General features: G+C 43.7%; 1 protein-coding gene across 2 annotated transcripts in view; it reads right to left on the bottom strand.

Annotated features, from left to right (window-relative positions):
• SART3 (spliceosome associated factor 3, U4/U6 recycling protein) overlaps positions 1–15926 on the bottom strand; it is a 26894-nt gene that overhangs the window by 5773 nt on the left and 5195 nt on the right. For both annotated transcript variants that reach the window (XM_023733738.1, XM_023733739.1), the window contains exons 4-15: positions 13350–13505; positions 12503–12641; positions 11913–12020; positions 11111–11188; positions 10925–10983; positions 9795–9904; positions 7075–7187; positions 6011–6087; positions 4756–4924; positions 2758–3212; positions 1871–2023; positions 753–943 (exon numbers count right to left, since the gene is read on the bottom strand). In XM_023733738.1, coding sequence (XP_023589506.1) covers positions 753–943; positions 1871–2023; positions 2758–3212; positions 4756–4924; positions 6011–6087; positions 7075–7187; positions 9795–9904; positions 10925–10983; positions 11111–11188; positions 11913–12020; positions 12503–12641; positions 13350–13505 — 1808 coding nt within the window. The remainder of the gene's footprint in view (positions 1–752; positions 944–1870; positions 2024–2757; positions 3213–4755; positions 4925–6010; positions 6088–7074; positions 7188–9794; positions 9905–10924; positions 10984–11110; positions 11189–11912; positions 12021–12502; positions 12642–13349; positions 13506–15926) is intronic.

Below are 15926 nucleotides of genomic sequence, written 5' to 3'. Positions count from 1 at the left end.
GGTGTGAACAAGCTAACTTTATTCTACAAGCAATGGAGACTCCATGCAGGTTTTTAAAATAACATGTTTTTTCTTTTTAAACTTTTAAAATACATGCATTATAGAAAACTGAAAAGCAAAGAACACAAATGGTATCCAGAATATTTTGATGATTTGATTAGTTTGACATATCCTTCTACATCCTAGTATGTATACACAACTGAGCGTACATTTTTAGGTGGTTGAGTGTGTATATATTTTTGTATGAGAAACTAACCTGAATTATAAACTTTCACTTAAAGCACAATTTAAAAAAAAAAAAAAAGAATAAAGGGGAAAAGACACCTTAAAAAAAAAAAAAAGGCCATAATCTTGCAGACCTCACCAAACATCCTTGCAATTTTGCCATCTTGTCCCTATCAGGCAAAAAGTATAGCTTTAATATGGATTATAGCTGGAGTTGTAGGTGATCTGCGCAAGACTACAGGTGAATTCAGCAAGCAAAGAGGACTTTAATAATCACTGCCTAAAAAATTTACCTTAAATACATCACAAGTATAAACTGGCAAAAACCACTCAGATCAGAGAATGGTTTACACGGCCCAGGGCTTGTACTCTGTGTGGACTGCTCCACCAAGCCACAGAGATTGCCCAGGAGCAGCAGGCCTGGCTCTTGTACTAACAGGAAACTAATCCATGGTGTACTCCTCCGTGTCAGTGAGCTGGTGCTAGCCAGGACAACGTGTGCCCTAGGCCAGGGCACAGACACTTACGCTCCATAAATCTGCCGCGGCACCATGGGGCCACCTGGTGCTTTCCTCGCCTCTGGCTTCTCTGGAACTTTCCTCTGAGGGGGATTGCTGATTGCCACTCTGATGACATTCTCCTTGATAGTCATGCCGTCCATCTTCATGACAGCCTGCGACGCCTGGGATTCATTTTCATACTCCACATAAGCCAGGCCCTGAAAGAGCAAAACCCAGAGCAGGTCAGAGCTGCAGACCCAGGACGCAGCCTGCTCAGGCAGGTCAGGAGGCTTCCTTACTGACCTCCCCAGCCTTGCTCCAGCAGGCCGGAGCACAGCAGCCACCCCACCCACAGACGCCTTCACCTGTGGTTTGCTCCCTGCCTCATTCCTCTTCCCTACTGCCCCTACTGATTTTAACTTAAGAAAACCTTTTTAAGTTCAGTACCTTGTACTTCTCCAGGTATGGGAGTAGGGAGAAAAAGACAGGCCAGCAAACAAACTGAGGTGGACTGAACACAGGGTGACCCATACTGTCTCTGGGCCTCCGGCCCCTCCCTTACTTCATGCAGCCAACTTTCCACTAACCTGAATAACAGATGGGGGTGGGGAATGAGGGAACCCAAATCACACTTGAACACCACGCTCAACATGGGGTGCAAAAGGATTTAACAAGAGACTGAAAGGAAGCAGCTCAGGAGAGAGGGGGCAGGAGAGGAGGATGTAATAAAAGGGACTAGAACCAGAGGGACTCCAGCGGAGGGCCTTGAGGGAAATGGCTGGAGGCCTAGTGAGGAGTCTGGGGCAGGAAGCAAAGGAAGGTGCAAAGGAGGGCACCTCACCCCAAGGCCCCATGTGCCTCTGGGCACAGCGCAGCCCCAAAGACCCCACAGCCAGGGGTTCCCACCGTGGCTCCTGCTAATCCATGATTCTTTTTTTCCTAACGCCTTATTCTCTTTTAGTACAATTACCTATTAACAGGTTAATCTGACTCCAGGTATAAACAGAGCTAAGTGTACCTGTCTTTCTGTGAAACTATCACTGGTTTCTTAGCAGACAAACCAGAAACCCCCTCTAGAATATGTCATCCCAGAAAAGATGGAGAAACAAGGCTCGACCGAGCATCTCTGGAGCTCAGACGCAGACCTTGGGTTTGCCAGCCCGGTTGGTAACCAGCCGGAGGTCCTTCACGGTGCCATGAGCTTTGCAGATTTCCTCCAGCTCCTCTTTTGTGCAGGAGAAAGGCAGGCCCGAGATGAACAGCTTGTGCTTCTCCAGGGCAGTGCTGTACCTGAACACCTACAGGAAGAACAAAGGAGAGAAAATCAACAACTCAAGGCCCAGCCGGCACACCACCGCCGCCGGGTAGGTCCCAGCTCATCCACAGCAACTCGCCCCGTCAGGGGAGCCGAGTCAAACCTGGCTCTGTCACCTAGTGACTGGGTCACCCTGGGCATGTCACTCAACCTCTCTAAGCCTCTACTTTGTCTGTAAAATGGCAAGAATAAGAGTAGCTAATCTAAAGAGTTTGGGTGAGGATTCAGCGAGGTGATACATAAAACAGTTAGCACAGTCCTTGTCACTGTGAAGCATTTAACAGAAGAGCAGCCAATATTACAATTCTTAATTTTATCATTGTTAACTACTGCAAGCTCAAAGTGACCAAATCATAAGCCAGACCTCAGTTAACTTGCTCAAAACAGACCTCAACAAACTTGTTAATTCTTCGTGCAGTACAAAAATTCTGTGTATATTCTAAATACAGTAACACCTATGAGAGCCAGAACCTGGCAAGACTGCCTTGTTTTTCCGGGTCCGCAAGTTTTCCGCCTTTGACAGGGTGCAGCCTCACCACTTTTCTCTCACTCACTTGAGTGGAAAATATCTGAGTTTTCCTTCTCTGACAGGTTTCCACCTTACATAGGTTCTGGCTTTTGCAGGTTTATTGTCTTAGCTGCTGCAGGGGAAAAACGTGGCTAGTCTTTGTCTAAAGCAACCCTACACAAGAGGCCTTCTTTTTTCCACAAACATACCTTAAAATCAGGATTTTTGCTCTTATCCACACAGGGGGAAACAAACATTGGCCTCCCTTCCACATTTTTACGGTCCAACTCCAGGGCCTGCAGGGCCGACTTCTCATCTTTAAATTCCACGTAGCAGTACCCTCGGAAGTCCCCACGGTTGCTGAAGATGGGGCGGATCTCGGCGACGTCGCCACAGGTCTCGAAGAGAGGCCTGAGCTTCACGTCTGGCTCCTCCATGCTGTAGGGCAGGTTGCTGACGAAGACCGTGATGCTGTCCTTACTGCTGTCATGGGGCACCTTGGCCATGTCCCTCTTCAGGGAGGCAGCCTTTGCCTTCTGCTTGGCAGGGGGGTCGACATGCACAGGTGCCCTCTTCCCAGCCAGTTCTGCTTCCATGCCTATGCCTCGTGCTTCGTCGGCTGGAGGGACGCTGTTCTCAACTCTCCTGCGTTTGGAAGGTTGCTCTGCAGGTTTTCAAAAGAAAAACAGCAACGATTAATGATTTTTTCTCTTCGGTAAGCTGTTAAATGTACTTATTAAGTGAGCGAGTTCTTCCCACTATAAATGGTTGATCTGTAATCTGTAACAGCTGCACTTGACAACACTCATTCCTCAGTCCAGATGCTGAGGTAGAGGTACAGGTATGTCCTCCATCAAAGTCCTTCTTGGCCCAGCAGACCTGTCCCACTGTTTCCTGGGTCCCATGTACATCCAGGTAAAGGGACTCAATCACGTGGAAGTGAGAACATTAATTCTAGAACCCCTATCCTAGAAAGCCCCATAAAGCAAGAAAGGGATGGGACCTGGGAGTCTGCATTTCAGCAAGCACCCGAGGTATCTCTGATGTATGTGCTCCATGGGCCACTCTGAAAAGCACGGCAAGGGACAGACATGGTCTAAATAACTCTCAATATTGTTTACGTCCTTCAAGAAAGTTGAACAACATTCTTAATCCCAACCCATTCTCACCACTGCCTCCAGAGGGACACTGTGGAACCTCAATCTGACCTAAGCCCCCTGCTAACGGTCCTTTCACTCTAGTACCCACTGCCTTCCCAATAAGGTCTAAACCCTTGCACACTGCAGTCAAGAGCGTCCCTGAGCAGGGCCTGCCTCCTGCTGCAGCCTCATCTACCACTGCACCTGCCCCTCTGCCATGCACGGGGTGCAAACCCACCAACCTGCTGCTCACAGAAGATACCGGGCTGTTTGGGGCCTTCACGCTTTGCCAGCACTGCCCGTCTGGCTTACCCCGCCCTCCTTTTCCACTTGACAATCACTCCCTCCTCCCCTGATGGCGAGGTGCACGCATCCTTCCTCCGTGAAGTCTTCCCTGCAGAGCTGACCCATCAGTGCCTTCTCTGGCCTCTACCACGATTCACACCTGAGTCTCCCACAGCCCCAATTGTACAGCACTGCGGTCACAGGGTGACATTTGCCTCACTCTGCTCTGAAGGGCGGTAAAGGGACAAATGGAAATCACCTGACAGGACACAATGAGAAGAGCACAGCACCACTCCTAGGCCACTACTGTCAGACACATGACCTGAAGCTCATCATGAGGAAACATCACACTAACCCAGGCTGAGGGACACTCTACAAAATGAGAGGCCTGTCCTCTTCCAGAGAGTCAAGATCATGAGTGTCATGGGAAGACTGAGGACTGTTCCAGACTGAAGGACACTCAACAGACAGGACAACTAAATGCAACGTGTGGTCCTGAACTAGATCCTTTGGCTACAAAGGACACTAGAGAGACAAGTGGCGAGCCCTGACTGGGGTCTGAGGATGAGACGGTTGTAACGGATCACTCTTAACGTCCTGATTTTAATGGCTGTATTACAGTTCTGTAGAAGACACACACCCTAGAGAAGGGTGATGGAGCACCGTGCCTTGCTCTGGCCTGCTACCACTCCAGCCTCCAGGAAAAAACAAGTTCTTTATACTGTTCATGCAACTTCTCTGTAAGTCTGAGACGTTTCAAAATAAAATTTCTAGAAGTGTCACCTTCTTCATCATCGCCCCACTCTTTCTCATCATCCTCATCTGCTCTGTGTTTGTCTCCACCTCGGATCTTTTTCTTCTTTTTCAGTGCTTTCTTCTCAGCCCGGGCCTTCTTCCGGTGTTCAGCCTTTTCTTCTTCTTGCTGGGCCAGGGCTGCTTCCTTCTCTGCAGCCTGGAAAATTGAGAATGTGACGCATCATGGGGTACAGCAATGACATGAACTGCACTGACTTGGGGCAAGAAGAGAGGGGAAAGGGAAGAGGGAGTGGACATCCATTAACCCATTGCTGTTGAGTTGATCTGAACTCACAGCAACACTACAGGGAACAGTACAACTGCCCAACAGGGTTTCCAAGGCTGTACTGTATTTTTACCCAAATAACGTGAGCCTTCTTCATTTGTCTGCCAACAGCGCCCTCCCCACTCAATGAATTTTCATAAGCGTGCTATGCTAATCTTTTTCTTACAGCAACATGTGAAAAAACACTGGCATAGCAGTGCTTATGAAAATAACTTGAGGGAAGAGAGCACCATTGGCAAACAAACTGGCAAACGCAAAAGGCATGTGTTATTTGCATAAAAACAAGGTAATCTTCATGGAAGCAGACTGCCACATCTTTCTCCCGCAGAGTGGCTGGCTGGTGGGTTCAAACCACTGACCTTTTGGTTAGCAGTCGAGTGCTTAACCACTGTGCCACCAGGACTCCTTGGAAATCCATTACCCAAGTGAAAAGAGAGATCATGAAAAAGACAAGAGGACATGCACAGAGCTCTCCTGCTGCCGGGCTTACCCGGGCTTCTTAGGATTCTGTTATCTCAAGTCCACAGTTCTTTTAACAATATCCTCATTAATATCTTCACCAAAAAAAGGAGAAACTCTAACACTGGGGCCTAAGTTATTATGGGGTATTCATCTTCTGTTCATTAGGTTAAGTGAGGCTTCCTTGTCACATATAGACTAAGAAGGACCTGACCGGCCCTCTTCATTCTTTTTAATCAATTCCAATAAATATTAGGGCCAGAATTCCCCACTACATTAAAGAATATTTATTGCTGGGGCTAAAGTTTTAAAATGATCTAAGAAGATGGCATACAACAGGTTTAAATACTGATTCAAATATTTCATAATTAATACTCTCAAAGAGTAAAAGACACTTCTTAAGAAAACCTAAATAGTTTTGACAAGAAATTATCATAACAAACACAGACAAAATTGCCCGCAGAGGTTCCAAAGATTTCAAATAAATACCATCATTACCTTTATTCTCTGCTCATTAACACGAGCTAGCCGAGTTTCAGTTTTCTGAACGGCTATATCCCAATCTTCTAAAGTACCTTGATATAAGGAGAAACAAACTTTCACTTTTTAGGTTTTTGAAGAATGTAATACAAAATTTTCTTAATTCCCCCAGACCTCCAGAAGTGATCTCTCCCATCAGTCAAAAAGCACAAGAGAGTCAGCTCCCCATTTTAAGAAAATGTTAATTAGTGTAGGTTTGAGATTTAGAACTCAACTAGCCCTTCCAGGTTTGTTTAAACTGTCTCTTCTTCAGAAAACAGACTTGAAAGCTAGAATGTAATCTATTACAGGGTCTCAATGGCAAAGATTATGAAAAATTTTAATGCCAAAAAAAAAAAAAAGACATTTATATTAAGACTGAAGAATTTTAAGAGCTCAAAGAGGTGAACTGTCCTTCCTCAAAGTGATTAATGTTGCGATGTCTCTTGTTTTTGCTGCTGTTGTTACTGTCACTGTCGTCTTGGTGGCTTTATTTCCGTTCTGAGACACTCACACCAAAACTCCACACCAGCGCCCAAGGGGACAGACTCACGCTGTTTCCCTGTTGGTCACGATCACACACTTTAATGTTGAAGGCCCTGACCCGACCAGGGATGCACATGTGACCCACACACACACTGCTGACTGCCTGCGCGCTCCTGGAGTGTGCACAACACTGTGCTAGAGCAGGGGGTCTCAACAGGGCGAGCCTGCCCCCCACGGACATTTGACAGTGTCTTGAGACACTGCTGGTTTTCATGACTGGGGGGCTGCTGAACATCCTACAGGCACAGGACAGTCCCTCACAACAAAGGATCCTGAGAAAGCCTGCGCGTGAGCTCCCTGCCAGAGCCCTGCTTGCACATGGAGATTTGAGGAGCTGCAGGAGGGCTCACTCTCCTGGCAGAGCACCAGGAGACATTCTAAACATCCAGCACCCCTGGAGCGGCTGTAGCTGGAGAAACAGTCTGTCCGGACAGGAGCTCAAATACCAGATGCTCCTACTAGCGACCAAACGAGAAGCAGAGCACTGAGGATCCCACCTTCTGTCCTCTCCATGGTGAGCAACACTTCACAGACGTGCTCGGGGTAGTCACTGGTGCACTGGACAGCCCGGTGGAGAGCCTTCCGGCAGTGCTGGGTGTCGCCATGCGCCCTAGGGCAGAAAACAAACAGCTGCTGTCTTCTCCCCACAGGCAGTGCCAAGGGACCAGAGCTCTCTGACAGTCTGAGCTTCTGAAGAGACTCTAGCTTTCAGAACTATCCACACCTGTTTACACTAGCACTATTTCTGTTTTCTCCTTTTTTTTTTTTTTTTTTACAAAAGAAGCCTTATAGTGAAAAACTAAAGCTTCCTCATAACCCACTCTTTCCTTACCAGGTAGGTACTATCAAAAAGGGGACATGCGACAGTGCTTTGCAACACTTTGTCTTTACAACATTTCAATGTACAGCACATGGGGGTGGGGGGTGGGGGTGGGTGTTAATCTAGCAACTCTCTGTAATGTGATAGTCCCTAAAGAAACTGCATCCAGTCCTACCAGAGCGGAGAACCACTAATCCAATGGAATGTTGAAAATCATGCCCAGAGTCAGATCTTTTTGTACTGACATGGAAATACAATATGAATCACAGTTAGAAACAGTGAGAAAACAGTATGTCCTCATTTCTGTTTAAAAATTACTACGAATACATACAAATATTTGTAAATACTATCAGGACAATGAGGAAAACTTCAGAGCAGTGGTTCTCAAAGTGGGATCCACGTACCCCTGAGGGCCTCCAAGGCTCTTTTAGGTGGTCCGCCAGGTCAAGCTGCTTTCATAATAACACCAAAACACTGTTTGCCTTTTTCACTGTCTGATGGTGGGAAAGCAATGGTGGCCCTTAGCACAGATCAAGGCACTGCACACCTTTCTGATACTCTGTGACGAAATGGCAAGTACACACAAAGCATTCCTGCTGCAAACCGAAGTACAATGGCTGTCTCAGAGAAAAGCATCTGCTGTTGTCTGAGCTGTGAGCTGCACTAGTTACTTCTTCCATGGAATACCGTTTTTACTTGAAAGAAAAGCTACCTGACAAGCTATGGTTATTCAGCTATGGCAATCTGGCACATTTTCTTGAAAATTAACAAAGTGAATCTGACCTCAAGGAAAACCACACAGTACTTATTGTCCGTGATAAAAATTCAAGCTTTCAAGTAAAAATTAAAATTTGGGAAAACTTTTGTCTGCCACTCCCGAGTTTGACAGCTTCCTCCTTAAGACTCTTCTATTGAGACAGGTGGGGATGAACATTTTTATTTATTTTTTTTAACCCTGTCCAATGAAATGTTTCAACATTTGGGAGAACTATATGACTCAGTCAATCAATTTTTTCCAAATGACCAATGCACGATGTTACAGAATAATCCATGGGTAAAAGGTCCACTCAAAATGTAAAACAGACCAATGGATATTAATGTAACAGAGCCTGGAAAATTCACTGACATAGTCTCAGATTCTATACTGCAACTGACCTTTAAGAAATTACCATTTGTTGAGTTTTGGTGTAGAATGAAGGAAAAAAAGAAGAATGTCCACAATTATCTGAGAAGGGTACTGAAATACCTTTCTCTTTTCTAATTTCGTATCTATGCAAGGCCAAATTTTCTTCATATTCTTCAATGAAAACAACATATCACAACAGAGTTCAGAAGCAGATATGAGAATCCACCAGTCTTCCACTAAAGCAGACTAAAGACATTTGCAAAAATGTAAAACTCTGCCACTTTTCTTACTACATTTTTAGGGATTTGGAAAACACAGTCACTTTTCATTTAAAAAAAAAGTTATTTATGTTAAATATAATGTAGTTATTATTCTGAAATAAATAAATTTTTTTTTTAATTTCTGTTTTAATTTCTAATAGAGTAAATGTTAACAGCTATAACCCATATAAACAAAAGCTCTTTGGGGTCCTTAAAAATTTTTAAGGGTATAAACGGGCCCTGAGACCAAAAAGTATGAAAACCACCTCTTTAGAGGAATATCAACAAGCTTTAATAGCTGTCATCTCTTGGGGTGGGATCATAGAAAATGTTCACTTTCTATTATATATTTTTGTAAATGTTCGACTTTTAAATTTAGAAAGTATTAGTTTTTAAATCCAGGAAAAGACTAAAATATTCAAAAAGGAAAAAAGGTAGTATAGGAATATATTAACTGACATGTAATGTTCAAGGCATATTGAATAAAAAACCCAGTCATATTCTTTATAGCTTTCCCATGCTGTAAATAGTACTGGGTACATATTTAATTAAATTAGCTTGAGAAGTTTATAACATGTACATTATGATTACATTTTTGTAAAAAATAAAGTAAAATTTAAGCATAGAAAGTCTCAAAGAGCATACACCAAACCAATATACACCAAACAGTGGTCACATCTGGGTCAGTGACTGCTAAGTGACTGGACATTTTTCTCTTCGCTTTCTAATATTTTCTTTTACATACAAAGCAAACAATTTTTAAAAATAAGTCAAATTAGACATTCAAGTCCAAAAAAACAAACAGATTAAAAGAAACGCATGGCTATAAGAAGAGCCCCAGGCACAAAATACTGTTTGGTTCTCTAGCCCTGCCCAATAAAAATACCTCCAATAATAACAGAGACAGGATGAAGGAAGGCAGCTAGTTCTGTGAAGCAAACCTAAGCTGGCAGGGAGTCAGCTAGGACTGAAGGCAGGTGTCACTGCCTCCCCCAGTTCCAGGTCGGTTACCTTTCCAGGTTGTAATATTCAAGCCACATGTTGGCGTACTTGGCGTTTCCTTTGGTCATGATGCTGTCCCAGAGTTCCCGGGCTTTCTGCATATTATTGCACAGTCGAGCCTAAAACGAATTAGCAGGCTTAGTGAGGAGAGGACCTGAACCTTAGGACACCAAGACGTGTCACTGAAGAAATTTCAAACAGACATGCACAAAAAGACTCCCTGTGACTGTCAGTGTTACAGAAATCCTTGAACATTTCCCAGGCCCCCTCCAGCCTTTCTACAGTGACAACTGTCTGCCAATGCCTCTTGATAACAAAGACTGGGAGCCCACGGCACTTAACAGTATTGGATCGTTACCTGGTTTTTACTTTTATCAAATTTAACAAGTATTTGAGAGACAGTGTAGAAGAGAGAAGAATTAACTCGGCAACAGGTTTGGTTTTTTTTTTTTTTGGTAGAGAAAGACTGACCTAGGATCAAATCCTGGCTCTACCACTTACTAGCTAAGAGACCTTGGGCAAGTGACTTAACCTCTCTAAGCCTCAGTTTCCTCGTGTTTAAAATTATTATAATACAAACATCCTATCCAGAAACTACCTGATCCACATAGTAGTCCTTTGATAAACGTTAGCTTCTTCAACCCAACTCCTCCTCAGAGAACAAAACATGATTAGAATTTTATAACTCTATCAGCCGATCATGGGCAGGCTCCAAGTCTTACTCATCTTGGTGTCCCTGGCCCAGTATTAACTCATTATATTTTCTAATTACTTGTCAAAGTGTGTCTTCCACACCTGATCAAAGCCTTACTAGCACAGGGACTGTGTCTATCTTGTTCCACCAGCAACTAGTCAAGTGCCTGGCAAATAGCAGACTCTCAATAAGTATGTTCTTATGAATGAGGAAACAAGGGAGGGAGGGAAACAAGTGAATGCCTGGCATTCGAACATGTGCTGAAGAGCTTCCACCTGGGAGCTAGTATCTTCACTAACATAGAAACAAATGTGCATTGAGCTAGATAAGTAACATAAATCCTTGCCGAGCCTAGACATCTATACCTGGCTCAATTTTAGCTAAGTTGTTAGATAAAGATCCTTCAAAGGCAGATGAAACTGGCGGATCTGTCAAGAACATTTACCTCAATTCTAGCCCAGTTCTGCATGATCACGCAGCTTGGGTCTCCACTCTCGTTGAAACCTTCAGAGGACAGAATTAGTCAAAGTTGGAAGGGATTTAGAGACAAACCGCCCTTGGCAGAGAAAGTAAATCAACCAATAATAGGAAGCACAACCAGGCACAAGCAGCGTTTGAGAGCCACACTTACGCTCTTCGACCTCCTGTTTCAGATACTCCAAAGCACGAGTGAACGTGGACCTCAACTCTTCCAGCTCTTTACTGGAGTCTGTTAGAAAGTGCAAAAAAGGTCCGACTTTATGAACCCACGTGGTACACCATTTTTATTATCCCTACACTGCAATCACCTGGAGCCTACTATCCACCTGGTATCATGCTGGGGACACAGCAGTCAGACTCCCCGTCCCTGCCCTCATCGCATAGTGGGAGGAAAGACAACCAACACAGAGGACAGTGTGGACAGCACAATGACAAAAGCAAGCACAGGGCTGTGTGGGAGCACAGCAAAGAGAGGCTCCCTGAGCCAGGGTGACACAGGCACATGGAACGGCTGACAGCTACCTCATGTGGTAACAGCTGAAATGGATGTGCAAGTACAAGTTAAACGGGATTTTTCTGGTTGCTATTTGAGGCACGGTGGGGGTCAAGGACGGGATTCTGCAGAGGTCCAAAGGTTTACAAGAAACATGACAGTCTTATTTAAAGAACTATTTAGGATATGTAGAAAGGGGAGGAGAGAGAAATGAGAGATGAACATAAAGAGGGTGGCAGAAGCCAGCACAAAACATAAGAACCATTACTCTCTTCCTTTACAATCCACAGCATGACTTGTTAAAGACAAAAATAGCTAAGATTTCTGGGGAGAAAGAGTTATCAATGGCCAGTCTACAGCATTTGCCCAGTCACAATGTATTCGGGCCACTGGGATATCTCACCAAAAGATGGGGTAAGAAAAAGTTCAGTTCTGAGGTGAAACAGGTGAACTTAAATACCTTGTTGGAAATCAACCCTTCTCCTCAGGTAATCAAGGTACGCCTGCCAAATCTCCACATAATCGGTGGCCTGAATAAAGCCGGCATTCAAAGCTTTCTCGAAGGTCGCTGGAGTCAAAGAAAAAGTCAGGATTTGTTGCCAGTTCACAAAGCAGCCAATATAAAGTTATTGAGGCTATTATAAAAACCTCTACCAACAAGAAAACACTACATAGCTTTAAAACAAAAGCAACAGAGTGCCAGAGTGAGCTAAAGTGAAATGTTTACATGACAAGCTAATATAGCACTGCCCAAACTGTGTTCTAGAAAGCAGTTCCACAAGATGCCCTGCAGTTAGAGTCCTGGGGTCAAATTAGTTTGGAGAAAAGTCCATGACATCTTAGAAAATCACAATGATATGAGCATGTTAAAAAGCTCTAAGAAGCCAAGATCCTAACCAGTTTATCTCCCACTTTAGAGCCCTTTTTTGACTAATACCCAATATCCCAAAGCAACACTCTGGCGAATTATGATTTAGTAACTTCACCGTGGTTGTATGTTTCTAACTTGGGGCATAAAGCTTGCAAGTCCTCCCACAAAAACATTCGCACCCGAAATCTTTTGATGATCAACTTCGTATCTCTCCATGGCCAGGAGATACCGACTCCACAGGGCGACTGTCCAGGGGCAGTTTCTAACAGCACGATTATGTACCGATAAAACCAAATCCTTGACTTTCAGCTGCCGATCCTGTGATAAAGAATTCCACCGTCAGGAGATAAAATTTTATTGTTAAGACTTCACCATCATGAGACATTTCCAGCACAATCAATTGACAGAAGAAATTTCCTTAAGAATACCTCTTGTGACATGGTTTTTTCAACAAATAAATTGCAAAGAGAGGTTAGGAGGGAGAAGAGAGGTGGAAGGGGGAGCGTATAGATTAAAATAACCTTAAGAGACATCAATCAACCCTAAAGTAAGGACCTTGTTTGGCTATTTATCAATGAAATGTGATTTCTGGATTTGCTTCAACATAGTACAGAAGGGGGGAAGTCAGTGAGGATATAGATGAAACCACACTAGCCATGAGTTAAAAACTGTTGAAGCTGGGTGATGGGTACGTGAAGGTTCATTTTACTAAATAAAATTGTCAACTTAGGTTTTATGTTTAAATTTTTTCCATATAATAGTTATAAGAAAAAAATCAGTATTATACAGTCCTCAATAATAAGCCTATACACCAATTTTTCTCCAGTCAGTGATTGGTTAAAAATACCTTAAAACACCAAGAGAACTTGGTCAGTGAGTTGGCAGGAGGAGCCAAGGGCAATGGGAGAAAAGCGAGAAAGGGCAGAGAGGGGCAGCCTGCCCCTCTTGCTGGTTTTTTTTAAATAGATTCTAAATTGTTTACAACAATAAAAATAAAATAAAATTAGAACAGTGAAATGATCTCACCAGATACTGACTGTAGCGGATCCACAAGTCAGGGACGAGGCAGTTCTCGACCAGGGCACGCTCAAAGATCAGCTGAATGCGAGCGGGATCTCCGACTTTCATCTCAAAATCGATGTACGCTTGATACTCGGCTAGCCTCGGCGCCTCTGCTTGCAACTGGAGGAAAGGGAAAGGGCACTGACACTGAAATGGGTCACTTGATGCTGTCAGGCAGCACAATGTGTCTTCAAATAAAATCAATTTGGACGAGACTGGCCAAGAGATGAATCCCCAAATCCTGCCTCCTGGAACGTCTCCACAATGGGATCTACACTGTGATAAGCAGGATGAGAATCTCGTCTGGTCCAAAGTGCTTCCTCATGGCAAGTCTCTAAGGCCTCTGGACTCTTTTCTAAATCCATTCCTGGACCACAGGGAACGTAAGTCTTCCATCTATCCGGAACTGAATTAAAGAGAAACACGTTTTCTAATGACTGCTGCTGACCATCCTTCCAAAACAGAAGTCCCTTTCTGGACCTACCAAGTGAAGTGAACAAAATCAAACCGTGATAACCCAGTACCTGCATTAGTTCAGGTTCCTCATTCTAATGGTTCCAAAACAGTTCCTGCAAATGCGCTGAGATGCAGGCACAAGATGGAGGAGGCTGTGCCGAACATTCTCAGGTCCAAAGACGTACAACCACAATTCTTATTAGACAAAAGCCCCACAATCAATTTGCTTTCTCTTCAGCCACACTCTACTGAGGGCATAACAAAGTTTAAGTGATTGAGGGTTTCATCAAGGAGGCTTTGTGAAACACAAGTGCATATTAATCATTTACACACAGAAAAGAAAGGGCAAGAGAGTGTGTGCAGGCGAGCAAGATGACAAGCGAAGCAGCCATCTAAGATACAACTATCGGTCTCTACTCGTCCGGGGCAAAAGAGAAAGAAGGAAACCAAGGACTCAGAGAAGGAACTAGTCTACAGGACTAATAGTCTACACAAACCATGGCTCCATCCACCCTGAGACCAGAAGAAATAGATGGTGTCTGGCTACCACTACCAACCGCTCTAGTCAGGCCCACAACAGATAAACTCTGACAGAATGGAAGAAAAAATGTGAAACAGAACCTCAAACTCCTAAAAAAAAAAACAGACTTACTGAACTGGTTGAGACTGGAGGACTCCCCATGACTACTGCCCTGAGATACTCTTCAAATCGTAAACCAAAACTAGCCCATGAGGTCACCTTTTAGCTAAATAACAGATTGGCTCCCATATAAAGAATATCTTCCGTGAGTACTGTGCTCCTTTAAAAAATCATTATATGAGACCAAACAGCAACAATTACTTTAAAACAAAGATGAGAAAGTAAGGGGCAGAGAAACTAGATTAATAGAAATGAAACAACCAGAACAGAAATGTTGAGAATGCTGACACTTTGTGAAGAATATAACCAATGTCACTGAACAATTTGTGTAGAAATTGTTGAATGGGAACCGAAACTGCTGTGTAAACCTCCTCGAAAAACACAATAAAATATTATTTTTTAAAAAAGAGGACAAGCGAATGCACAGGCTCTGTGCACAGAAAGACAACATTTCAGAGAGTCGGTTTCCAGTAACAATGCTGAATTAGTCACCCAGTCACACTCTGCCATTTTAAACAACTGAAACTGCTGGATTAAATATAAAAAACATCTTCTTAACGGTCATCAACGAACTGGCAAAGGAACAAGAAAGAACTACTAAGAGCAAAATCTGAAGGAAGGCAGCAAGTGGAGTAGTGAAGCCAGCTTTCGGTGGCTTACCATATGTTAAGAATTTGACATACACCTATGAGGCAGGCACAATTACTATTCCCGTCTTAATATTTGAGGAAACTGAGACACAGGGAAGTTAGGAGCTTAGCCCAAAGTCAGAAAGCTAATAAGTGGCAGAGCCAGAATTCAAAACTGAGCTGATCTGGCTCTACAAGTCTGTTCTCTCACTATGAAACACACCAGAACAGAGTCTAGAAGCCCAACTAACCTCAGGCAGGATGCCTGCACCTACTATAAGGACACTGCAAGATGCCAAAACATACTGAAGAGATCTTAAACATCAGCCAGAGAAAAAACAACCATCACCTTCAAAGAAGCAAGAGCTAGCTGACTTTTCAACAGCAACAATGAAGCCAGAAGACAAAAAGACAGCCATTGCTGAGAAAAAATAATTATCAGTCTAGAATTCTATATCCTAAGGAAATAAATTGTTTCACATGCATGCAAAAGCTGGGCAATGAATAAGGAAGACTGAAGAAGAACTGACACCTTTGAATTATAGTGTTGGCAAAGAATATTGAATATACCATGGACTGCCAAAAGAACGAACAAATTTGTCTTGAAGAAGTACAACCAGAACGCTCCTTAGAAGCAAGGATGGCCAAGACTACGTCTCACATACTCTGGATATGTTATCAGGAGGGATCAGTCCCTGAAGAAGGACATCATGCTTGGCAAAGTAGAGGGTCAGCGAAAAAGAGGAAGAGATGGATTGATACAGTGGCTGCAATAATGGGCTCAAGCACAACGATTGTGAGGATGGCACAGGACTA

The sequence above is a fragment of the Trichechus manatus genome, unplaced genomic scaffold, assembly GCF_000243295.1.
Source record: "Trichechus manatus latirostris isolate Lorelei unplaced genomic scaffold, TriManLat1.0 scaffold00061, whole genome shotgun sequence".
Classification (NCBI taxonomy): domain Eukaryota; kingdom Metazoa; phylum Chordata; class Mammalia; order Sirenia; family Trichechidae; genus Trichechus; species Trichechus manatus.
Note: the sequence above shows the minus strand (reverse complement) of the source record. Positions and strands in the feature narration are given on the sequence as shown.